Here is a 24,245-nt window from a genome sequence, read left to right as displayed (position 1 = left end):
CGAAGACGTTTGGTTTCATGCGAGAGACGAATCGGTTATTGTCCAGATGAGCAATACCGCCTCCTTTGTTAGTGCTGTTGGCCGTTGTAATGACAGTCGTTAGGGTCGTTGGAAATACCATAGGCCAAGTCTGAACCACCATCATTGGTATTTAAATGTTTGTTTCCTGGGAAGAGATGAAATGTCTTCAAGCACCTTTAACCAAGTCCAGTTGCCCTTGATTTTTTAGTTTCCTCTCAATAGTTATGACATGGATGACTGAGAACCTTTACATCATACACACTACCCCAAAACCTGCAGTGCTCAGACGCCGGCCTGCTCTCCGTTCCCCACACCATACTCTCTATCTTTGGAGACAGATCCTGTAGTGTTCCATCCATCTGGAACGCCCTCCCTGAAGTTTTCCACAATACTACATCCTTGGACATCCTTGCTCAAACGCTACCTCTTCACCACAGCCTACAACCTTCCTTACTTTACCTTGGTGCCAGTAATCCTGTAAAGTGTCTTTGGGTTTCGTGAAAGGCGCCATTTACATAAAAGAAAGATGTCTAGATTTCAACTTCAACTTTCAACTTTATTATCCCAAAGGAAACTAGATCTGCAGCGGGAGTCAAATCACGTCAAGGACCATGACAAATCTAAAATTTTACAACAGCGACAAATACCAAAAAATGTCACCCCACAAACAAGGTGCACCTGCCATATCGTTTCGTTTTCGTTTCGTTTATTTCACACGTCATCACTGTACATTCAATCACAATTCCATGATGCACAACAATCATATACAGGACGCATGAAATGGGAACCCCAAATAAGCTACTAAAAGCTTTTCAGAGGGGGCCCTATAACAAACACACAACAACCAACACACCTCCAAAACTCAATTACCATGGACAAACAAAACAAACAAAACCCAAAAACAAACAAACAGACAGACAATCCCAGCACAAATTGTAACATTTACAAATTTATCAACAATATGAGCAAAGCAATTTTTCCTTGACACGTTTCTTGAAGATGGAGACAGAATGCAACAATTTTAAGTTTTCCTCAAGCTCGTTCCAAATCTGCGGTCCCCTACAAACTATACTCAGGCTCGTACATTTTAACCGACGTTTTTTACCAGTAATTCGGTACTTTCCCCTTGTATTATAAGTATATAGGGGACGACTGATTGGAACAAGCTGACATACTGAACCAGAAGCTACAAAACAAGCTAAAACATTAGAAATAGCACTGTAAAACAAATGCATGTTAAGTGCTGTACAGAGACAATAAAAATATTGAAGGGAATAAATAAGTATATTGTACACCAGGCTAATCCATCTAACACGGATACACATAAAGCAAGCATGTTGATAAAGTAAATTAAGCTTCTCAATGGCTACAGGGATAATAGAAACCCTGGCATGCCTTTTCTTACCTTCTTATTCTGGGCATTCTTTCTTTAGGAAAGAGTTGGATTGAAGCCTAAAGAGCAGCAGGACCATATGCTGACCAAGCTCAAAGATATGCAAGTTTTCATGCCAATTAAACCGCAGCTAATAGCACTTACTAGATCAAACTTCTCAGGTTGAAGATGGCTAATCAGTGGGTGGAGTGCTTGGTTCAAATTTGCGCTCATGGGAATGCTGCTAAGACTTCTGTAGCAACAATAAGGGCTCAACAAGTTGCACAGAAGTCATTGAAGCTGTGGAGGTATCTATGCACATGTATGTCTACGGATTACACAGATGAAGATTGTCTTTTTGTTTTGATTATGAATGGGAGGTGTCCTAGATGGTAAAACAAACTCAACTGGATTAGCATTATTCTTTGAGAACAGCCAAGGTCACAATGTACGACACCCTTTATTGTTATTCTTCTCCCCATCCTCCTCAACATAACATTAATACCTTCTTCTCTGTCAGATGTTTTGAACATGGGCCATACATTTAGAAATCTGTTTGAGTGACAGCTAGAACATCCGGCTCAGAGCCAGCATTTGTTGTGTAATACAAGTGGACAAGCAGTAACTATCGTTTCCCAGAGGAGATGACGTTAAATTATAACTGACAAGTGACTTTTACTGTTCCTCAGAGGCACAATTGTTTTGCCTTTGTCTGGAAATCAGCCTGAGACTGAGACATTTCTCACTTCATAGGAACATTGCCTTCAGATCAAGGTAAAGGGCGGGAGGGAAAGAGAGATTGAAATGACTCGACCCCTTAATCATGAGACGGCTGTGTCGTTCCTCCCCCTCAAAACAAAAACTCTGTTCACCATTAAGAAAAACCCATCCTGGAATATTTGTGCATGTTGTCTCTGTTAACTATTTTTGACTTTCAGTTTAAATGTAGTGGCCTCACTTTTGCTCAGCCTCCCCTTTTTTACAACACTACTTCAACCATACTCCAAAATAAAATATTCTTGGTTTCAATACAATTTTATTTATAGTATTAAATCATAACACGAGGTATCTCAAGACATTTTACAGGTGGGTCTCTACTCTAGACCATACCGTATAATTTACAAAGACCCAACAATTCCAGTAATTCACCCATGAGCAAGCATTTAGTAGGCAGAAACCTCAAGTGGTGAGGAAAACCTCCGAGCCCGTTGGTGGTGTGATGAACAGAGGCAATTATAGTCACAATAAAGATAATGGAACTATGACTTGAAATGGTAGTTGTAGTAGTTCATGGCGTAGCAGGGTGTTACAGGGTGTAGCAGAACGGAGCAGAGCAATGGGCAATTGGGCAATTGGGGGTGGCAGTAGCTCAGTCCATAGGGAGTTGGGTTGGGAACCGGAGGGTCACTGGTTCAAATCCCCGTATGGACCCAAAAAGTTGGGAGCGTGGATTGGTGGCTGGAGAGATGCCAGTTCACCTCCTGGGCACTGCCAGGTGCTCTTGAGCAAGGCACCGTACCCCCCCGACCGCTCAGGGCGCTGGTTCAGCTGGCAGCCCACTCACTCTGACATCTCTCCATGTATAGTGCATGTATAGGTCCTGAGCATGTGTGTGTATTTCAGGCCTGTGTGTGAGTACTAACAAAAAGTGTGTACACAGAGTGTAGTGCAGTAATTTCCCCATTGGGGACTAATAAACAAATTATCTTATCTTATCTATAATGCAGGGCATAGCATGGTTTAGGTGATGGTGATTTAGGTGCCACCCTAAGCCGAGAAAAATATAAGGAAGTTAGCATTTAGGAGAGAGTCATAACTAATCACTGTGTCATCATTGCTAGCCGCGGGTTTGTTATCCTGAACAAACCCGCGCTGTTTATCAGTAAATAGTTTATCCAGCAGTTGTTCTTTTTGCTGCCACCAGGTTCATTAGAAGCTAATTTGCCTTCTGGCTGTGGCGACATGCAGAGAATCAAAAGCAACACACCTTCGACGTTCTGTGTGTTGTCGCGTTAGTTCACGGCAGTGTGCTGCTATGACGACCAGCCCCGCTCGCCTCACGCACGAGGCGGTACCAATCTGCGATGGAAAAATGAGGACGGGGCACCGCAGGCCAGTTTATCAGGTACCATTAATGGAAAAACGGCATTAGATATGATGGTGCCTGACCATTAAGCGCTTTGTAGTTCCGAAGAAGGATTTTAATTTCAATCCTGGATTTTACAGGCAGCCAATGCAGAGAAGCTAAATCAGAAGAAATATGATCGTTTTTCTCAGTTCTTATCAGCACATGCGCTGCAGCATTCTGGATCAGCTGGAGAGTTTTATGGGACGGAGTTACAAAGGTCCAGCCTTGAAGTAACAAATGCATGAACTATTCTTTCAGCACCGTTTTGAGACAGGATTTGCCTAATTTTGGCAATGTTATGCAGGTGAAAAAAGAATATATCCTAATCCAAAATAACTCCAAGAATTCTGAGAACAGTGCTTGGGGCCACGGCAATGGCATCCGGAGTAGCTAGATCTTTGGATAATGAGGTTTGGAGGCGTTTAGGGCCCAGCACAATAACCCCGGTTTTGTCTGTGTTTCACATAAGGAAATTGTATGTCATCCAGAATTTTATTTCCTTAATGCATGCTTTAAGTGTAACTAACTGACTGGTTTTGTCTGGCTTGATTGATAAGTATAATTGGGTATCATCTACATAACAGTGAAAGTTAACGGAGTGTTTCTTAATAATGATGCCTAGAGGAAACAAATATAAGATTAATAATATTGGTCCAAGCCAAGGTTATTATAGTTTTGCATTTTTCATTAATTTTGGTTTTGTTTTGACTTTTTGTTTTCAAATTCAGTTTGGTTTAGTTTTTAAAGTGGTTTGCTAGTATAGTTTCTACATTTTTTTTTTTTGTTGAATTGCTTAGTTTTAGATTTTATTAGTATTGGTGTTTTTTTGTAGCATGGGTAAATTGTCAGGGACAAGATTCTAAAAAGGTCAGAAAAATTGTGTAGTAATAACTCAACAACATTATACAATTTCAGAAATATGTATTGTGTTTTAGAGTGCTATGATGCACTCTAGATCCTGACTGAAAATCCTCAAATAAACTATTGTAATGTAGAAAGTGACATAACTGATTAGCAACCTTCTATCGTGATCTTGGATAGAAAGGGGATATAAGATAGTTACCAGGAGTTTCACACTGTAGTCTTCCTTTAAAATCACTCCGATTAGACCATTAGATCTCAAGACCTTTTATGTTTGTGTCCTTCAGGGTGCGAAAAAGCCCCCAGCATTCTTGTTCCAGCTGTCCGTTCCTTGCTGCTCCTTTACATAGCAGCTCATCCACAGTGGGCTTACCATAGAAATGCTCCAGAAATACCACAGTGCCTGCTTGCACTCACCCATGTAGTTGGGTGTAGCTTTGTTTTAGGTCGCAACCAGCTGCTTTTAACACTTCTGTCATATGTCCCTTTTGTAAACAGATAATTTTTTTCACTGCATATTGACACACTTTATCAATGCATAATTCGTCCTAATGCGTCATGTTATGCTATTTTTGTTCATTCTGTACTTGTCCAGACTTGTTAACATCCTCTCTTAGGAACCAAGAAACAAACAGGCCCACAGACAGACACTCTCTCTGTCTGTTATTGTTGGGATTCCCTGCTCTATGACACATCATGGGTTTGACCAAGTGTTGACCTCATCACATAGCAGAACGAAGAACACACCCTGCAGCCTGCTGTGTGGACTTTTCCCAATCCTCTGCATATTTTATTTTTTGGTTGTATGGCGTTTCTAACCCAATTTTCTTACAATGAAAGGAAGAAGTATACTCTCAGTGCCATGTAACCCAAACATTTCCAATACACCCACACATAAACTTCTCCTCTTAGAACCCAGGGAGGGGAATCCCTGCTTTTTTGTGCCAGGTACTAACTGGGCTGAGTGTGGAACGCCTTAGCTTATTAAAGTGCGCTAAGTGAGTGAATGCATGTGTTCGGCAAGTTTGTATATGACCCAGCTGTTTTGCGAATGCCAGGGGCCACCATGGGTCAGGAATGATGTAAGATCGCGAGAAAAGAGGAAGGGAGGGGGCGACCTACGGAGGTCGATATCTGCTGAGGAATTCCAGAGTTCCCACTCGATTCTGTTTATGGAACACAATTGTCTGGTATTTGGTTGATCCTCCCTCTGCGTTTGTCTCACTCCATATCTGCACATTTTGCCCTCCAGACCTCTGAGTTCCCAATTATATTTGGAACATTGTTTGTCTCAAGTCTTGAGTACATGTTTGTCTGTTTGAGACACTTAAAAGACTCCTTTCTCTGGTCAACTGTGAGGTTTGGTACACTGCACACGGCACACTGCTTTTGACTCTCTCACAAGCGCTGCCAACTTACACCAGTTGTTTGCATCGTCAGACTTTTAAGTAGACTTGAACAGTAACTTGCAATCATCAGTTCTATTCATGGACTAATGACAGCCAGCCTAATGTTGACACCGACTGTCCCAGTCGGGCACCTGGCCTGACAAGGACGGTGAATAGTCATCCTGCAGAGTTTCAGTTGGTCTCTGTCCTTAAGCCTGAATAGCTGTGACTCCCATCAATGACAGTATTATATCTTGTGAGGCTAAAAGCACAGAGTGGATCTGTGTTGTTAGGTTTGCGGACAGGAGAAAGCCTATGTAATCTAAAAGCCCTTTTTTTAAGTCAAAGAACTCCTCATTCTCTGTCACGGCTCAGTGGTTGTTGCCTTAGAGACACTTCCGATGAGTCATTTGTTTTTAAAGATAACATTCCAGCGTTGTTCCGCAGGGACAAGCCTTATCAATCATGCATGAACTTTGACCCCTGACTCAGTCAAGGCAGCTAAAAACTAAATGTCTGCATGGAACTGGACCTCATCAACCATCACCACTGCAGACACACTGTTGTGATGGTTCATAGAGACAGTCAGCGGTGGTGGTAATAAAGACTGCTCGCCATATGTGTGTTTTCATGTTCTGCACTTGTTCTTTTGTACAGCACCTAACAAACCCACGAGGGTGTATTACTTAACTTTATCAAAATAAAGCTTGTGTTGTGTTTCCATTTTTAAAAAGAAAAATTTCTGCAACAAAATGACTTATGATGAGCAATGACAAGTATATAGGGTAGATATTGGTTGAAGTTGCATGTCTTGTCTTCTGCACAGATTGAACGGCGCATGGAGTTGGTGCGCGTGGTGTCCCACAACACACACAAGAGGATGGTGTCATGTCTACAAGGACACATCGGCGCAGACACAGAGAAGAGACATGTAAGACATCAAGAGTGTTACAAGAAAACCTTTGTCAAACCTCCTGTTGACCTTTTTTAATAAACAAACTAACCAGGTCAATTAACTGTCCCAGGATATGTGTAATAACTTGTTTTTTTATGCACACAATTGTTAAGATGTTTTCATTCAAGGTGTCCACAGTAGGCCAACAGTCCATGATTTCTCCCTTTGTTTTCTTTACCCCACATCACCCAAAAATGCACTACAGTCCGTACCACGCCTCTATACAGGAAATGGTCAGGTAAAAACACTGATTACTTTATTCCACCTCTCTGGCACTCAACACCACTTGCTCCATTTTCCGTTCAGACATCTGTCATCTTTACTTACTATGCATGGCATTCTCTGGTCAAAGAACAGGATGTTGCACACTCCTAAATGTTTTGCACAGATGTAAACCGTGTGACAGTAAAAACAAGCTCCAGTGGTGTCCTTTGATAGATGTCCCACTTCCCTAGTTTGCGTCTTATTTTCCATTTACCATCTATATTTTCCTCCTTTGCCCAGAAAGCTCTCTTCCTCTTCCTGACTAGGATTTTCTCTTTAATGGAAAGTCCTTGAAATTCCATTAACTTGAACGTCAAATACTGAAGCTGCTGTATAGAAATCACACTTTTGCATATTTCGAAGTAGTTTATGTCTCAATATATGTCTAATCATTGTCTGCATGTGTCCCTGTTCCACACAGAAAAAGCTTCCTCTGACTGCACTATCCCAGGCAATGGTGGAAGGCGGAAACCAATTGGGAGAAGACTCCTTGATTGGGTGAGTTTGTAATTGAATGATGGGCCAGATAACCAATTGCTCCTCCTTGGCAACTGTTGCTAATGGAGCAGATGCACCCCGGAGAGCGTGAAATATGAGGCCACTGTTGACGACACTTTCAGTAGTTCCCTTATAGATAATTCATCATGACCGAGAGAAACACACAAAACAGGAGCAGACAGTTTGTAGATGAGGATCTAGAAAGTGAATGCCTCCAGATCTTTTCAGCAGCAATGTGTCTGTCTGGAAGGATTGAGGAAGGGAAAGTACGTCAGTTGTTCTGCTAGTAAATGTGTATTCATGTCTAGAGTCTAAGGGGTTTCATTCCCGGGAAACACTTTGGCCCAGAACCCTGATTCATGATCGCAGATGAGGTGTCACTAGGCCACTATGCTCCAGGGTTTTGCACTTGGAAATAATTACATCACAATAACCTGGATTCCTTTTTCTTTATTGACTGGGAACAGCGCCTTCTTTTCTGAGTTATTATGTTTAGTCAAGAAGATTGAATATTAATTTAACCTCTTAATCTTTCTTTCTTTCTTTCTTTCTTTGTGTGTGTGTGTGTGTGTGTGTGTGTGTGTGTGTTTTTAACAGCAAGATGATGGAAGTGTGTGGGGAGGCAGAGAATCACCTGGCATCAGAATTGATGCAACATGAGCTGCAGATAGAGAAAGATGTCCTGGATCCCCTCAGCCAGTTAGCTGAGGTAAGAAACCTCACACCAGCTGGACGTAACACGAACAAAACACAAGTGAAATATTTAAAGTTATTTTAAAGCTCTTAGCTTATTTTTAAGGGCAGTCACACACACGCACACACACACCCTAGTCTCGCTTTGCCAGACCCTCCTCCAAAGCATTTTGGAGGAGGGTCTGGCTACTCCACGTAGTATTTGGGGATGGGAGGAAAACATGTTCTGGTGTAAATGGCATTTCTTTAAACCAATCACAATTGTCTTGGGTGGTGCTAAGCACCCGAGAAAAGCCGCGGTGCCGCTTCAAAATAGCCTTGGGAAGGAACTAGTTTTGGTGGAACGTGTACATTCAAAAGTTGTTTTAGTCACGCAACAGAAAACTCCGATTTGACAGATAGTCTAGCTAGCTGTCTGGATTTATCCTGCAGAGATCTGAGAAAAGGTTAATCATAGTCCTCATAATTTGACTAGAGTTTAAAATGCCAACCCAAAGGACCCCGAAGGCAAGTGTGAAATCCAACAAAGTTTTTACACACACTCCTACTGTTTGCTTTCTTTGGTCCAATACTAGTGGTATAGATTAGTTAATAGCATCTTTGTGTTTCTGTCTTTTGGGAATAACTGCCCAGTCACATGGACTCACATTGGCCTGTTTGTGGTAATATGTTCTTGTGAGGTTGGAGAAGGAGACGTCAAGACAAAACTGATAGGAATTCTGGTAACATGAGCTAAACATAAGGACACTTCTCTTTGTTATAACAGACTGTTGAATATCTGTCATCTATTTTGTATCGATAAACCTTGCCTTTTGGGTTGTTTTTTGTACAAGCTACACTGTAGTTTGGTTTGGAGAGGCCAAATATATATGTCTATTACAAATGTCTTCCTGTAATAATTTTGTACCATTTAAGTGTAAATGTCATATCACTTACTGTACTCAACAAACTGAAATAAGAGTGATTGTCCAAAGAGTTTAAATCAACCTTTACAAACTTGCAAATAGTTGTAGGTTTTTTCCCCTTTTTTCCTATAAAAAAAGAGGAAAAAAAGAAAGGATAATTAGGAGAAAATTACTAGAAAAGTCATCCAAGAAGAACAATCACATCTTTGTCATTGGAACTCGTCAGGCTCATTGACTTGTGTGTGTTTTGGATCACATTTTTGTAGGTGGACATTCCTAACATCCTGAAGCAGAGGAAACAGCTGGCCAAATTGGTGCTGGACTATGATTCTGCCAGAGCAAGGTTTGTCCGTCTACCGCTCGCTCTCTTTCATCAAGGTCTATGTGTGGAGTTGTAATGCCCTGTCAGGGGATTCATCCAGACCACACTGAAATGAAACTGGTGAACAGAGTAGCAGTTTTTTTTAAGACTTAAAACAACTCCAGGTACTAGTCTAATTCCCCTTTCCAATGTTCCCTTGTCTTTCTCAACTCAGATGGTTGCAGGCAACCAAGTCAATAATCTCAGGAACAAACACTCAAGCACTGACGGCCAAGGCTGACCTACTCAAGGAGGAGATGGATGAAGCCATGAACAAAGTGGAGCTTTGCAAGGTAAACAGCATGAATATACATTACTCATGATCGGTTTTAATATAGAAGCTATTGTTTAGCAAGGTCCTAGCAGGCCAGGAAACGGGAGTTAGGTCTCATCCAAAGTTTATTTGGGAAAAGAACTGGACTTCCCAAGACCCTCGGGCCCTCTGACCCAGTTGGTTGACGCACAACACTGAAAATGCCCCCGTCAGCTCCGCGTGTGTGCGTGTGATGAACTGAATCACTGGAGAGTTTTAGTCTTAGCTGCATGATGGTTTTCTATCCAGTAAGTAAGGGTCCAGCCTTGTGTGTCCCCTCAGAAGTTCTCCCTCCCAGGACCACTGAGTCCTGCCAACAGGGGGATTAATGACTCACGTAGCACGCAGACCAGCGGCTTAGCTGACCGCTAACGTCTATGCTTGTGCCACCTGAAATACACATTCATTTGATGGATGCCCCTATGTAGAGGAGATGGAAGATCTTTAATCTCTATAATTGCTAAAGAGTTTACCGCAGCAAAGCATATACTGTCTGTGACTGTATTCTGATTATGGCTGTCATCTTTGATTTGGCTTATGTATTTATCTCAAACAAACAGTATGTTGTAAAAGACAAAAGCAACAAACACAGAGATGAAAACAAAGAAATCACAAAAGATGAAAACACGATCCTAGACAAATCAGCTTTTATCAAAGAACAAAAAAGGAAAAGTTTGCAAAGGAGCAGGAAGAAGCAACATGTTTTAATAGTCCTGCCCCTACTTCACAATATTACATTATTACAGGAAAACAATTAAATAGATATGCATATACAGCATCCAAAAGTAAAGGTCATACAACAATAAAACAACATAGAACTATACACTAACATAACATTTCAATTCCTATATTCAGGTCTCCTACTTTGTCTTGTTTTCTTTAATCAAATTTTGAAGTGCTCTAACAGTTGAAAATTCTCGTTTTATCATCCAGGATCAACTTGCTGCAGACATGTACAGTTTTTTCTCAAAAGAAGGGGACTATGCTCGCTTTTTCGTAACAGTGAGTACAGAATGTTATCAGCAAGCCAAAAATGTGCCTGCATGAGTCCTTTTGTGAGAAAACTCACAGCTGCAGAGTAACTGGGGGAACACAGACATTTTATTTACTTTGCTGTCATGTCTTTCACTGCTTGTATTATACGTCTCACCCCCTGATCGATTTCTCTCTGTGGTTTTTGTTTCTGTAGCTCTTAGAAGCTCAAGCTGATTACCACAGAAAGTCTCTCACTGTTCTGGAAAATGTCTTGCCAACCATCCAGGATCAGCAAGGTATACTACATGCATACACATCTTTATAACATAGTAATTTAATGCTACTATGTTGTAAAAATAATTACCATACAAGAAGGCTCTGTGCGGCAAATATGGGACCTCCTTTTACGCATTTCCTGAAGAAAGAACCTTTGACTACCCCTGTTTTTCTTTGCTTCCCGTGTTGTTTGGTCCCTTGAAACAAATCTTTTCCTGGTAACCACGGGACGCTTGAGAAGCTGTCCCAAAGGTGTGCTGACATAATAGTTGCTAGGAGGAGAAACATGTTTATTCACTCTTCCAACTGGCTTGAGAAATGAAACCCAGCTACTGTACCTTTCAATTACATCACTCTGGTCTGTTTTTCTAACTACCAGAAGTTACATCAGCTGCAGTAATTGTCGATGGCCACAACTCAGGTCCAGATATTAAAGAAAAGCCTTTTGTTTCCACTGCTGTGTTCTCCAAAAAATAATCAGATTTTCTTTTTTACAAACATCATGTCTCCTCTCAGAGCCTTTATGCAGTCCTGACACAGTCTTCTTCAAGAGCTTGTTTGTCTTTTCTGTATTAAACGCATGTGGTCTAAACCAGACGAGCCTGGTCTCTAAGCATGTGGCGATGACTCACAAACTCCACATACACATACACACACACACACACACACACACACACAACCCTTCTCCCATCACACCCACCTGGGTTTTGCAAGCCCCCCCTCCCCCCTCTTGCCCTTCTGCCTCCTAGTTCCCTAGCAAATTAGCTCACTCACACACACACACACACATGCACACAGAAAGAGGGTCGGTAACTGCTGACGAGGAGCATGTGGTTATTATTTGACAGCACCCTGTAGTGGAGTGAGGACTGGTTAGGAAAGTGGCGCAAATAAGAGCAAAGTTGTTGACCCAGAAATCTGCCATCCAGACCAGCAACAGGCTGGGCCGGAGTCCTGGGCCAATGCTGTTTTTATTTTTTATTCATTAAACGGGTCCTACAAATAATCTGCAACCTCTTTATTACAACACTTGATTCCTGTCTCTTCAGATTTGAAACCGTGCAAATGAAACTACAGTCTAGCATCCCTGCCACTCTCTTCACCATTAATTGCTCTCTTTGTGTTTAGACTCGTGGACTGAGAAGCCTGCATTTGGCACTGGGCTGGATGAACACCTGAAAAGGAGTGGAAGGGAGATCGCCCTGCCACTAGAAGCCTGCGTCATGATGCTCCTAGAGACTGGCATGAAGGAAGAGGTAAGGAAGTTAAGAAGTGAAAAGAGATTATACAGGAACAGCTCAAGGAAACCTGCCCTGTTTGTAGCATCGGGCGTGATCATTCTACTTGTAGGATCGCACGCAGACGTATTGATCTGATGAGTAAAATGAAATTGGAATGAATCATCCTTAATATTAATATAGCAGCAAACAACTTTTTGCTATGTAAAGCAGGGGTGTAACAACTTTAATTTGAAACATTTTCGGATTTCATGTGCACCTCGTTAAACTCTAGTGGCCATCTAGTTGCTCTTATTGTGGCGTTGCTGTCCCTGTTGTTAAAAAAAATTCAAAGTCAGTGTCTCCAAATCGTGGATTGGTAGAATCGTGATTCCCCTAATGCAAAGATATAGTTGAATAATGGTATCCTGTGTAATCACACTCCCTCTGGGTGTTTTAGTCAGTATTTTGAGTACAGCTCCTTTTTAACTGATAACCAGCAGACATTCATGCTTTAGAGGTCTCTTCTTATCTAACGCCAAGCTGTTTTCTCACACAGTACTTTATAACATGACTTGACTGCTCCTTTGTTTTCCTTGTCTTACCATGTAAGTGAAAGAAGTGCTGGCGTAGCTCATTAAAAGTCACATGGAGCTGTGGCTGCGATTAACGGCTCCGCTGTTCATTGGTATAATTGAAACCAAGACTTTAAACGGTTTGTTTACATGAACATCTTAAGACTCAAGGATATAGGCAGGAAGAAGACAAACTATAAATATCTCTTCAATGCTGTTCCAAAGAAACTGTTGCCCATTATGCTACAATGAAGATTTATGAAATGTTTGCGAAGCCCCTCCCTGATACAAATTTACAAATTTAGAATACAACAGAATCTACTTGTCTCTTCTTCATAAATCAGTTGTGTGTGTGTGTGTGTGTGTGTGTGTGTGTGTGTGTGTGTGTGTGTGTGTGTGTGTGAGAAAGAGCGAGAGACAGAGAGAGTACTAGTGTTGACTGCAAAGCACATAATTTGTCGGCCTATTCATTCCCGGGGGAGTCCAGTCCGTGTCATTACGGTGTGAAGACGGCCTTTGTTTATGTGTCAAAGTAAAGAGATCGCTCTGCTGTGAGTGGTTGGTGTGTTTGTTTGCCTGCTTTTAAGGTTTCATTATTTGCAGCTGGCAGGGGGAGTTTATGTTGTGGAGTTACACCGAGTTTATCTGTAATTGGGTGTTAGGAAAGTGTGTGTTAAGTGTGTAGGTTTCAATGAAAGTATAGTGTCTTGTGTGCATATTGAATGCCTGCTTGTTTTTTGCTGTTTTTTGTTGTTTGCCGGCAATGTTACAGTGTTTTTTGTTTTTTATTTGTGTGTCAGGGTCTATTCAGGATTGCAGCAGGAGCGTCCAAGCTAAAGAAGCTAAAGGCAGCGCTGGACTGTTCCACTTCCCAACTGGAGGAGTTCTACTCTGACCCCCATGCTGTCGCTGGTATGTCCCAAACCAGAATTTATTTCTGTGTTTCTCGATGCATTATTTGGAGAAAATATCTGATTTATTTTCTTTCAAAATTTAGAAAAAAACTAATGTTTTACTTAGGGCAGTGAAATGAATTTAAACATCCATATTTGTGTTGTCATGTCATCTCAGAATGTACTAGCCTGCCCCCTAAAATGTTTGAATGGCGTAGGAATTTCCAATTAAAAATGGCCAAACTATATTTCATGAATGAATTTGATAATTCACTAAACAGTTTGAATGATGTGATGAAACTTTGTTTGGCTGGAAAAGTGGCAACAATAATTAAAAATATCTGTGGATGTGTGTTTCCAGGTGCACTTAAGTCCTACCTGAGGGAACTCCCTGAACCTCTAATGTCTTACCAGCTTTATGATGATTGGATCCAAGCATCCAGGCAAGGCTCATGTGATTTCCCCTGAAAATAAAATGTACCAATAATGCATGGGTCTGTCACTGTACAGCAATGAGAAACCATAGGATGATTCATCTGGTGTGTTCCATCTGGAGACTGGACTAATAATGTGCTCTGCTTTCATTTTCTATCTCTCCAGTGTGTCAGACCCAGACAAGAGGCTCCAGGCACTCTGGGTTGTATGTGATAAGCTACCAAAGAACAACAAAACCAACCTGAGGTTAGTTGTTTGAACCTACAAGAGAAAGGTCACATGATGACCATGCTTTAATTCCCCCGCTTGTATGAGACAATGTTCACACTTTACAGCTCGTTAAATATGTTGTTTCCCTGCAGGTATCTGGTGAAGTTTCTAACCAAACTGGCCCAGGACAGCGAGGTCAACAAAATGACGCCTAGCAACATCGCTATTGTCCTGGGACCCAACCTGATGTGGGCAAAGACTGAGGGGTGAGAGGGGGTCGAGAGGAACTGGACGATAATGTTGCTACTACAATGTTACATGTAGTGACTGTTTAGAGGTCCCATATTACACTTATTTTCAGGTTCATAATTTGGGGTTTCCACGAGAACATGTTTACATGCTTTAGTCTTCATAATACAGTTTATTTTTCTCAAACCGTCTGTCTGAATATACCTGCATCCTGCATTCAGTTTTAGCACCTGTCTCTTTAAGCTCCCCTCCTGAAAAAGCCTAGTCTACTCTGATTGGTCAGTGTTTCCAGGTCAGCCGCATCTGCACTTTCGGCATCGTAATTGCAGCTGGGGAATAACTGTAACAGCACTCAGCATTCCCTACCTACTGTGTATTTAGAGTATAGTTGTGACATCATAACTGTACGGAAGTTCTGACGGCTAGTTAAAAAGCGTTTCTGAATACGGGATGAGTGCATTTCTCCGAGTTTTGACACTTTTACAGTATTTGCGCAGCACCTCGACCTGCTTCATTCATAATTTAAAAACATGGTAATCTCACTTTTTACAATGTGGGATCTTTAAAACAAGCAAATCTAATAAACTCTTAGTTTCTTTCTTATTCTAGGGTGGTGGAGAGGATAGCCTGGTATTTTAGCCTGTCCCTTATTTTGCTAGAAACCATCTCATTTTTGCCCATCTGTACGTGTCCACCCAGGAGTCTGGCTGAGATCGCTGCAGCTACGTCTGTGCACGTGGTGGCCATCGTGGAGCCCATCATCCAGCATGCTGACTGGTTCTTTCCTGAGGGTAGGTTCTGTGTTTTCTCTGCAGCTGTCGTTTTGAGTATGACCACCTTCTTTTTTTGCTCTGTAGCCAATCAGGGCCTATTTTACACCAGAGGTTGACGGTGAACATGATTGATTGTAACTGCTGAGCAAGAAAGAGAGTCAGCAGTAATCAAAGCTGCCTAGGACCAATTAAAATCATTGCTGTGTCTGCCCTGACTCCAACTGTGGTTTGCTCTTAGACTACACTGAAAACTTATAAAACAGATGTCCCATATTCCCCCCTAATTCAGCTTGTAGAAGTAATTCAAGTGCCACTAATCTGCCTTTTTCAAGATTTTTTCCATAAATCCAACATGTATGTTTTATTGGATTTGTCTTGCACATTATTATACGAAAGCATGCATGCTCTTCTGTAAATTTATCACCGGCTACAAATTACACCTTTACCTCTTTGGTCCTAACATTTTGCTTTTATTGTCATTTTGTATCTAGCAGGCTTAACAAAGCCAGTGTGCCTTTAGTCCCTGTCTGTTAGGCCAAGGCGAGGATGGACTGTCTGGTGTTTATACAGAGAAATATGATGTGTCAGTGGCTCGTGCTGTCATGTCAAAACAATAAGAACCCCAGTTAATTACTGTCTGTTTCTGTGTCTGAGATTATTTTTCAGACTCTAGACCATTTCAGGATGTGAGGGTTATGATTGGTATGAATCTAAGCATGTCTCTTCTGTGATATGCTGTTGACCTGTGAAGGATGTTTGAACAAACAAGAAAAAGGAAAATGAAGGAATACGGAGTGTTCATGCCAGTTAATAACAAAGATAAAGCGGATATTAAGCATCTGTCAAGATCTTGAATTGACTGCCTGCCCAGTTTTCATTTAATTTGAACTGTAACTCTCCATCTGATGTCAACTCATTTTACCTAGAAAACCTTGGGCCCTTACTTGCACGACGCAAGTGTCTTTGCTATTTTAAGACCGATGCAGTTGTTAATTTCCCGTCCTGCACCCACATTGTTCAAATAGCAAATGCACCTGCACCCACAGTTGCGCCAAGGGGTGTGCCTCTCTTACGAAACCGTGTGTTTAGGTGAATTCTTGGCGTTTTGCAATCTTGTGGCAGCAGGAAGTGATCGCGCCAATGACCAACACAAACCTGGTCTTAAGTCAATAGCAGAGCATTTCGTTGAAGTTTAACAATGCATTAGTAAGAAACGCGTAGGCTTGTGCACAGCGAGCGCACACTATACTTGTCTCACACACACACACACACACACACACAGGGAAGCTCAGCAGCACACACACATGCAAAAGATTACAAATAAAAACATTACAGTGTAAATCCGCCATCATAATAGCAATGCGGCAAGCTACAAACGCGCCTGGCTTTTAAATGGAATGGGAGATGACACTCTGATTGGCCCCTGCGTCCTGCGCTCCACGCCGTGCGCTTAGAAATTCTAAGTTTCAAGTCCATAGTCTTTAATGGCACACTCGATTTACAAATGTAGCGTTCTTTTTTTGCCACGATTTTGAAAATTGATTATTTTCCCTAGAATCAATATGTTTTATCTATTTAACTTTTACCAATGATTCACCTAAATATTTTCAGTCTATACTGTAATGCTGACAATGCCTACATCATATCTGTTTCTAGCAAAACTGACCAAAAGCAGAACATGCGGAAAATCCATGTTATGTACTTTACATGTTTTTATGTACAAATTAAATAAATGTCAGACTGACTGGCATGTGATGTGTATCCCTTTGGAAAACAATGTTTTTTTAAAAATGTCTCATGATATATTTAAATGTCTAGACGTGTATTATTCAACTTTTGTTTTTGTCAAAGAATAAAAAGAAAATTGCAATACTTCTAGAATGGCAATAAATGAAAATCGCAATCCAAATCTAATTGGCGCCGTTGTATCGGGAGAAAAGCACATCGTCCCAGCCCTAGTATTACAGTAGTTTGTATTGGTAAATCTTGTCTTCTCTTTCCTGCAGATGTGGAGTTCAATGTGTCCGGCATGTTTGCAATGCCTACACCTGCATCCAACCACAACAATCACCTTGATTATGACTGCGGCACCATTGAGAGGAAGAGGCCCGGCAGCATGGTCGGACCAGAGAACGACACAACGCGCAAAGACAAGTAATCAACCTGCAGTTCCTTACAACAATTACCTCTTTGGAAACCTTGTTCCCAAGACTTCCCTGGCCCACAGCATTTCATTACTTACTCCAATACCTGCTTTAGAAATAATTTTGCCTTTTAATCCAGTTGCTTTTTCTGACCCCGTTCTTTTGCTTCTTTTTGGGGTGGACTTAATAGAATCCTTTTAATATGATTCTTAACACTGTTTTTATTTGCCACTCTCTGTGTGCTCTGGACTTATGGTGATTCTCCTTCCTGGTCTAATCTGTGACTTTTTGATCAAAGCCTTGGTGTTTTTGTTTCTTCTTCTCCTCCTTCACTGTCTCTCCCCCCCCCCCCCCCCCCCCCCCCCCCCCCCCCCCCCCCCCCCCCCCCCCGTGTAGCACCCCTAACAAGCACTCGGACCACACCCTTCGTAGAGGCAGTAACACCTTAGGTAGAAAGCAGCACACTTCGCCTGCCTTTCAGCCTCCTTTACCCCCTGTGGAGGCTCCGGGGCAGGGGCACGGGGCTGTGCAGGGTCCCCAGCCCTCAGCTGAGCCCCAGCCACAAGCTCCATCAGGGGGTCCTGGGCCTGACGCTGCCCAGCAAAGCTTGGCACAGAGTCTGGCTGCTCTGGCAGCCGCTCAGCAGCTTCTAGCCCAGCACACAGAGGAGCTCAGGTAAGGGCTGCATCTCTGCTGCTGCTGCTGGGGGATGACACAGCATGACACACACACACACACATTTTTATTATTACATTGTTGATGTTCTGGGAATTAGTGCCTTCTCTGTGAGGTTAGTCAGATTGGTTTCTTCAAGTATAGTGGATTAATAATGCATGTTTCACATTCACATTTCCTCTCTCTGGTCACTATGGTTTAGCTTGTTTTTTTTCTCTTTGCAAAACCACAAGTTATTTTACGCTACCACCAGGTCCGGCTATGCAGACTTGTCTGAGTTCAGCCCACAGGCAGGGCACAACAATAGCTGCTGTCATTCCGCTAACTGTCACTCCCTGGGCCTCTCGGCTTCCCGGCCCTGTGCTCTCCTCCCCAAATCACTGGAATCAGCAGGAACCTCACACTAACTGGCCCAAACTGCTTTGAAAAGCCTGGACACTGGTGCCTGTTATGCAACGACTGAAGGGTGCCTTTGATTTAGCTGGTGAAAGGGCAACCTCCATATCCTGACAGATCGCATAGCACTGTCCAGTTCAGCATTCTTTTGGTCCTACAGACTCCGTTGGGATGGTAGATTTAGATGAGACACCCAGATTAGATTTGTGAGATTTAAGACTGTAGCTGTATCATTGGGCTGTAATGTAACACCACTAACCTTCAATTAGAGAAAAAAAAAAAAACATTCAGCAGGAGATGTTATATAAGCAACACCCTGAATTTCAGAAAGCTTGCCGGTTTTAAAGACCTTCTTTTTTTCCCTTCTTCTCTAAAGCAACCCAAAGTTCCGCGACTCTACACCGGCCCCGACCCCTCTGCTCCAGAGGAATGGCTCTGGAGGAGGGGGCCCCGCTGCAGGGCAGCTGGGCACTGGGACCCCCGGGGCTGGATCCATGGGGCCCAGTCCACATATGATGCGCAGAGGTAAGAGTGCATTTGGCAAATCTTTCCACATTTTTTAGCAGTTCTATTGGAACCTGTTCGGCTGGAACTCAACACTGCTCTTAGTCCCAAAACCTCCCCACACTTACCCACTTACTTTACCATCACGTGCACTTCCCATCTTTCTCTTAAATCAGAAAATTGGTTCTAACGCCTTTTTGATCACTTACAATGCTATACCATAGCCCCAGACTACATCTAGGATCACAGAAGACTTGACACAGAGTTTATTTTAACCATTTATTAATTCACATTTTTTCTTTTTCTTTTTCAAAGCTCTTACAGAAATAGTTTGACATTTTGGGAAATAGTCTGCCACCTTGGTGAATTGTTGTTTTTACACAAACGAGATGCAAAGTGTTAAGTTAGCTTTAGAGGTGCTCGTAGGAGGATTTTTCAATTCAATTTATTGTTGTGTTATTTAAATTCTTTTTAAATTCTCAAAAACAAACAATTTTTACTTGTTTTTAGTTTTTATTCTTATTTCTGGTTTTGGTATAACAGTGGGAGCTTTGAAGAAAATGTTTTATTTTTATAAATAGTCTATTTATTGCATCATATATATATTCTAAGGCTATGTTTAGACAAATACAATCTGAAGAGAGAAGGCAACACTTCTGACACAGAAGTGTGTGAAATTCTATGTAGTATGCACGACAGATCGCTAGGTGGCAGTGTGAAGTACTGCAATGCACACACACACACTCGCTCAGTGCATTTTTAACCTTTAGATGGGAACGGTGAGCATTTTTAAGATTTAGACTCTGGAGGGTGGTTTCACTTTTTTGCGTTTTTAAACCCCAAAAATGCCTTCGCCGTCTAAACAAAAGGCAACTCTGATCAATTATGTTTACGTTTTCACCCGCAAACGGATTTGTGTGAACAGGGCCTAAATAGCATCTGGTTACATTTACAGATGGCTGTATACTGTCGGAGATCATATTTGTTAATGGTTTCCAGCCATAATCACAGAATTGCCCATCAAATTTCAGGTACCAAGAAGCAGGCTCCTGCTCCTCCCAAACCGATGAACCCTCCCCCCAGCCAGTCCTGTATCTCCCCCTCCGGCTCATCCCAATCCCTCAGCCCCTCTCCCAGACCCCTGTCCAGCCACTCACCCACCTCGCCCACGTCACAGCCGTGTGCCACACCCAGACGCTACTCCAGCAACCAGCCCCCGATCCAGGCGCCCAGCCATCCCCCTCCGGAGCCTCCGTCACAGGCCAGCCCTCCACCGCAGCCCGCCACACTGGGCCAGCCCGGTGCTGACCAGCAGAGTGCCGAGCCCTCGCCTCCAGGCACCCCGACCCCTCCAGACACCCCTCCGCCCTCCGCTGGCACCCAGGATGTAGCGCCGCCCTCCCCGTCTCCCTACCAGTCGGGCTCCCTCTCCCGGCCGCGACCCGTTCCCAAACCCCGGAACAGACCCAGCGTTCCACCCCCCCCGCAGCCCACCGCCCTTGCCGCTGACAGCAACGGGATCTGCCCGACTGCGTACAAGATGATGGGTGAGCTTGTCTGTCATGTAGTTATCGCATGTAGACTTTTTCTGTTTCAATCACTGCTGAATACTAATAGTGTTGCATTGTAATACCTTCGCAGGTTAAAGAGGCACTTGTGAGAGGTTTGTGCTTAATTGACCTTTTCACAAGCAGCACCTGCACCTCTAGAAATCATACCAATCACCAAACAGCCATTTTATTCTGCCTGCTGCCTCCGTCAGATGTTGTGTACCCAGCCCTGATGCACGACTGTCACACTGTGTATCACACTGTGTATCACACTGTGTGTCACACTGTGTATCACACTGTGTATCACAGTGCTGGATGGCTAACCTGTTGATATGTAATACTACTCAAAGTGTACAATGAAATAAGCCACATCCATTCATTGTTTGTATAGCTTTTCACACTCCTTACATTGATGTTATATCTCCTGAATCAACACCTCCAGTGGGTTCATTAAACAGCCATTCTGATACAGAACTTCATATTAAGTATAAAAGGCATTGGGCGCTTCATTTGGGTGTGACAATAAAAGACCACCACATGCAATATGATATGTCTTCCATCAGGGCTATTATTCATCATTCCCAGTCACTGCAAGCGTCTGAAACTGAGACCAAATACAGATTTCACATGCAGAACGGACTTTACAAACCGATTATTATCACACCCTTGACTGCCTGCGGGTGGCTCCTGTTTTCGTTTTGATGTGAAGCTTTTCATATTGTTTGTCCTCGTAGGTATTGTGATGACTCTGATTTTATAAAACCACAGGGGAGGGGGAATGTGATAATCCTGACCCAGATCTTCAAATTACCCCACACTCCACTTTTCTTTGCTTGCCTGGCCAAACATCGCCACCTGCTGTTCAACCACAGGACCCGACTGCACTGCTGTTTCACTGCTGAGAGCCCCCCCCCTCCCGCTAATGTTTAAGCTATGGAAAATATTACACAGCTGCATATGCTGGCATAATTGCAACAGCTTTAAACGGTTTCATACACCAGGACAATGTTGCACATGTTTGCCATTATGGCCGCTCTTTGTGTAATGCGTGCTTAAATAGTGTATTTATCTTTTGAGGATGTTTGTGTTGTGTTCTGTGTGTATGCCCGCGTGCATGACAAACACATTAACCGTTACCTACAAACACTAACAACTTTTCTAGTTGATTTAAATAAATATTTTTCCGTTTTGTACCGTAAGTCTTTAAGAAAAAGAGCATGTTCATGACAGTAGTCCGTGTATACTCGATGTGACTAATCTTCTTCTCATCCTTTGTGTCGCTCTCCAGACCCGGCGATGTCTTTCAAAGGGCTGAGTCGAGCTTTGGTCCCTGAGCTCGCTGTAGAACAGCAGTCGACGGCGGCAGCGGGCTCCTGCCTGCTTCCTCTCAAAGACTGTGACCTGGACACGGAGAGCACTGTCCTATAGGGAGGAGACCACCACACACGCCCTCCCCCTCCGCCCCCACGCCACTTTCCTCCTCATACACACACCTCATTCAGTCTGCTCGGGGTTCGTCCCAGCTGTCTATCTGCAGCCCTGCTCTGCCGCCATGTTCTGCCAGTCCAGCCTGCATGAAGGACTTGAATGACAAAATGTGACAAAATGCACCTTCCGACGGCCATGATGGAGGTCTGCTGCTCCTAGTAAACGATGGCTTTGAAAGTAGATCATGTTTGGAGGGCCGCCACAACAGAATTGAATAGACAAGGAAACCGCTCATTTTCCTAGTAACTAATCTGATGATTTGTGTGTGTAATTGTCAACATTTTAACTGACTACTAGCTTTAGTGATTCCAAAGTCCAAAATCCATACCTGTCAGGTTATCTTAATATTATATACGTTATGTAACTTATCCTATTTGGGGCCAATAATCAATTTTTAAGAGATTTTTAGGTGAAAATACCCCAAAACATGCAACTTACATATGTAAACTCGGATTTTGGAAAATTGTGACGGGCATGTTTCCCCATTTTTGGACATGTCACAGCCCTAATATGTAATTGATAAAATAATCAGGAGAATAATGTGAATTGCAGCTCTTTTCATCAAATCACCATATTGGGCAGGGCCGTCTGCCATTTCCAGTCACGATGTTGAAGCGGTCAGTAGCCATCGTTTACCTACAGAGAGTCCTCCTGACCTCCATGATGGTGCCAGGTGAGATCATGAAGTGACTCGTGACACAAAGCCTCCACACTGCAACTCTCCACCGCTATCTTCATACCGCGCGCCAGACAATCACACAGCACAGGGCCGCCAGTATCGCCGTCAGACAGTCATATAAAGCATGGGTACTGGCTGGGGGAATGCCAAAATATGGACTGACGAGACTTGTTTGGTGTGTGGTTTTGTATTTTTTTATGTTGAATAATTGCCTTAGAACAAGAAAATGAAAACAAGAGGTATTTCTGCAGCACGGGGGAGGGGAGAAGGTCAACAGGTGACGTAGAAACCCAAACTGTCGCTTAAAGTGTAGCTGGAGACTGCAGATTTCCAGTCGTCTCCGCCACTTTGTTTTTGTACGGAAACCCCATCTTCCCCCCTCCCCCTCCTGTATTTATTTACCGAGCTAAAAACAAACATTCCCTGTGGCCCGACATAATTAATGCAGTCTTTAAATGTAAATCATGCCTTATGGGTTCCTCCCAGAACCGTGTAATAAGCATTATATATTTACTGTATGGAGGATATACTTGGCTCCTAGTACTACAGTATTTCCATTAAGCTGTCTTAGCAACAAGTATGTTTCAGGGACGTAAGGAAGGTGATTTGACCCTCTGCAATAGAAGTCTTTTATGGTTCTGTATTGTTCCACAAAGGTTGTGTATTTAAATGTGTTATTGGTTGATTTCTTTGGGTTTTCGAAGCAGAAGTAGCAGGGTTTAGCCCCCGCCCTGCCTGAACACAGTCAGTATTTTGCCTTTCTGTTTTGCATCGATCTTGTGTGTTTTCTCCGGTGTTTACCGGAGAGGGCATTAAACGCAACAGGCTGTGTGTGAGTGAATGTAGCAAAAGGACAATTCTTACCAGCCTGAACAGAAAAGTGGCATAAACAACTGATGTTGCACTTGAGTGCAGGCCAGTGAGTGGTTTCCCAGTGAACTGGATCAGAGGATTGTTTTGTTGCAGTCTTTCCCGCTGAGCTGAGAGCACGCAGTGCTGTAAACCTCAGTAGTGATGTGGTGTTAGACTTTTGCCAAGTCAAAAGATAAATGCTTTGTTGTATTTTCTGTGTAAGCTTTGCTTTTTGGCCTCCTATGTAATGCAGAGTGTGGTTCCCAGAGAACTGACCCAATATGGTACCAATAGAGAAAGTCTTGATTGATGCCCTGAAAACAGGTCAGTCAAGCAGTTTAATCCCCCCCTATCTCTCTGCTCTTGGACCTCGCTGCCTTATCCCCGTGCATCAAGCGAGCTCGCTATCTCGAGGCTCTGTGAGACAAAGAAACGCCATTAAACTAGAAACGATAATGCTGCATTTTTAAACTCCATAGTTTTGTATGTATGCCGTCTGGTGATTTAAAATATGGAATATGTCTTATGAATGCTTGGTTATACCCCTTTCCAAAGAAAATAAAGTATATGACCTAAATCCAGATTTATACTTTTG

At 42.7% G+C, this 24,245-nt stretch overlaps 2 protein-coding genes across 8 annotated transcripts in view; one reads left to right on the top strand and one right to left on the bottom strand.

The window, feature by feature from the left end:
• The window catches only part of arhgap17a (Rho GTPase activating protein 17a), a 32,934-nt gene extending 8,765 nt beyond the window's left edge, over window positions 1–24,169 (top strand). For 2 of the 6 annotated variants that reach the window (XM_034860415.1, XM_034860417.1), the window contains 19 exons: window positions 6,597–6,701; window positions 6,931–6,963; window positions 7,411–7,487; window positions 8,085–8,196; window positions 9,352–9,428; window positions 9,622–9,739; window positions 10,693–10,761; window positions 10,949–11,030; window positions 12,139–12,266; window positions 13,603–13,714; window positions 14,057–14,138; window positions 14,296–14,376; window positions 14,493–14,606; window positions 15,289–15,380; window positions 17,369–17,516; window positions 17,903–18,181; window positions 18,954–19,102; window positions 20,113–20,628; window positions 21,920–24,169. In XM_034860415.1, coding sequence (XP_034716306.1) covers window positions 6,597–6,701; window positions 6,931–6,963; window positions 7,411–7,487; window positions 8,085–8,196; window positions 9,352–9,428; window positions 9,622–9,739; window positions 10,693–10,761; window positions 10,949–11,030; window positions 12,139–12,266; window positions 13,603–13,714; window positions 14,057–14,138; window positions 14,296–14,376; window positions 14,493–14,606; window positions 15,289–15,380; window positions 17,369–17,516; window positions 17,903–18,181; window positions 18,954–19,102; window positions 20,113–20,628; window positions 21,920–22,059 — 2,514 coding nt within the window. In that variant the 3' untranslated portion in view covers window positions 22,060–24,169. Of the gene's footprint in view, window positions 1–6,596; window positions 6,702–6,930; window positions 6,964–7,410; window positions 7,488–8,084; window positions 8,197–9,351; window positions 9,429–9,621; window positions 9,740–10,692; window positions 10,762–10,948; window positions 11,031–12,138; window positions 12,267–13,602; window positions 13,715–14,056; window positions 14,139–14,295; window positions 14,377–14,492; window positions 14,607–15,288; window positions 15,381–17,368; window positions 17,517–17,902; window positions 18,182–18,953; window positions 19,103–20,112; window positions 20,629–20,722; window positions 20,745–21,919 lie in introns of all 6 variants that reach the window. The other 4 variants (XM_034860418.1, XM_034860419.1, XM_034860416.1 and 1 more) reach the window with 4 other exon arrangements.
• Window positions 13,020–24,245, bottom strand: part of grid2ipb (glutamate receptor, ionotropic, delta 2 (Grid2) interacting protein, b) — a 52,206-nt gene continuing 40,980 nt past the window's right edge. Inside the window, exon 28 of one of the 2 annotated variants that reach the window (XR_004655051.1) lies at window positions 13,020–13,030. The gene's annotated coding sequence lies outside the window, so the exon portion shown is untranslated. Of the gene's footprint in view, window positions 13,031–14,763; window positions 14,794–24,245 lie in introns of those variants that run through there. The other variant, XR_004655052.1, reaches the window with a different exon arrangement.

This window comes from Etheostoma cragini, chromosome 21 (genome assembly GCF_013103735.1).
Source record: "Etheostoma cragini isolate CJK2018 chromosome 21, CSU_Ecrag_1.0, whole genome shotgun sequence".
In the NCBI taxonomy this organism is placed as follows: domain Eukaryota; kingdom Metazoa; phylum Chordata; class Actinopteri; order Perciformes; family Percidae; genus Etheostoma; species Etheostoma cragini.
This window is presented reverse-complemented; position numbering and strand designations above follow the sequence as displayed.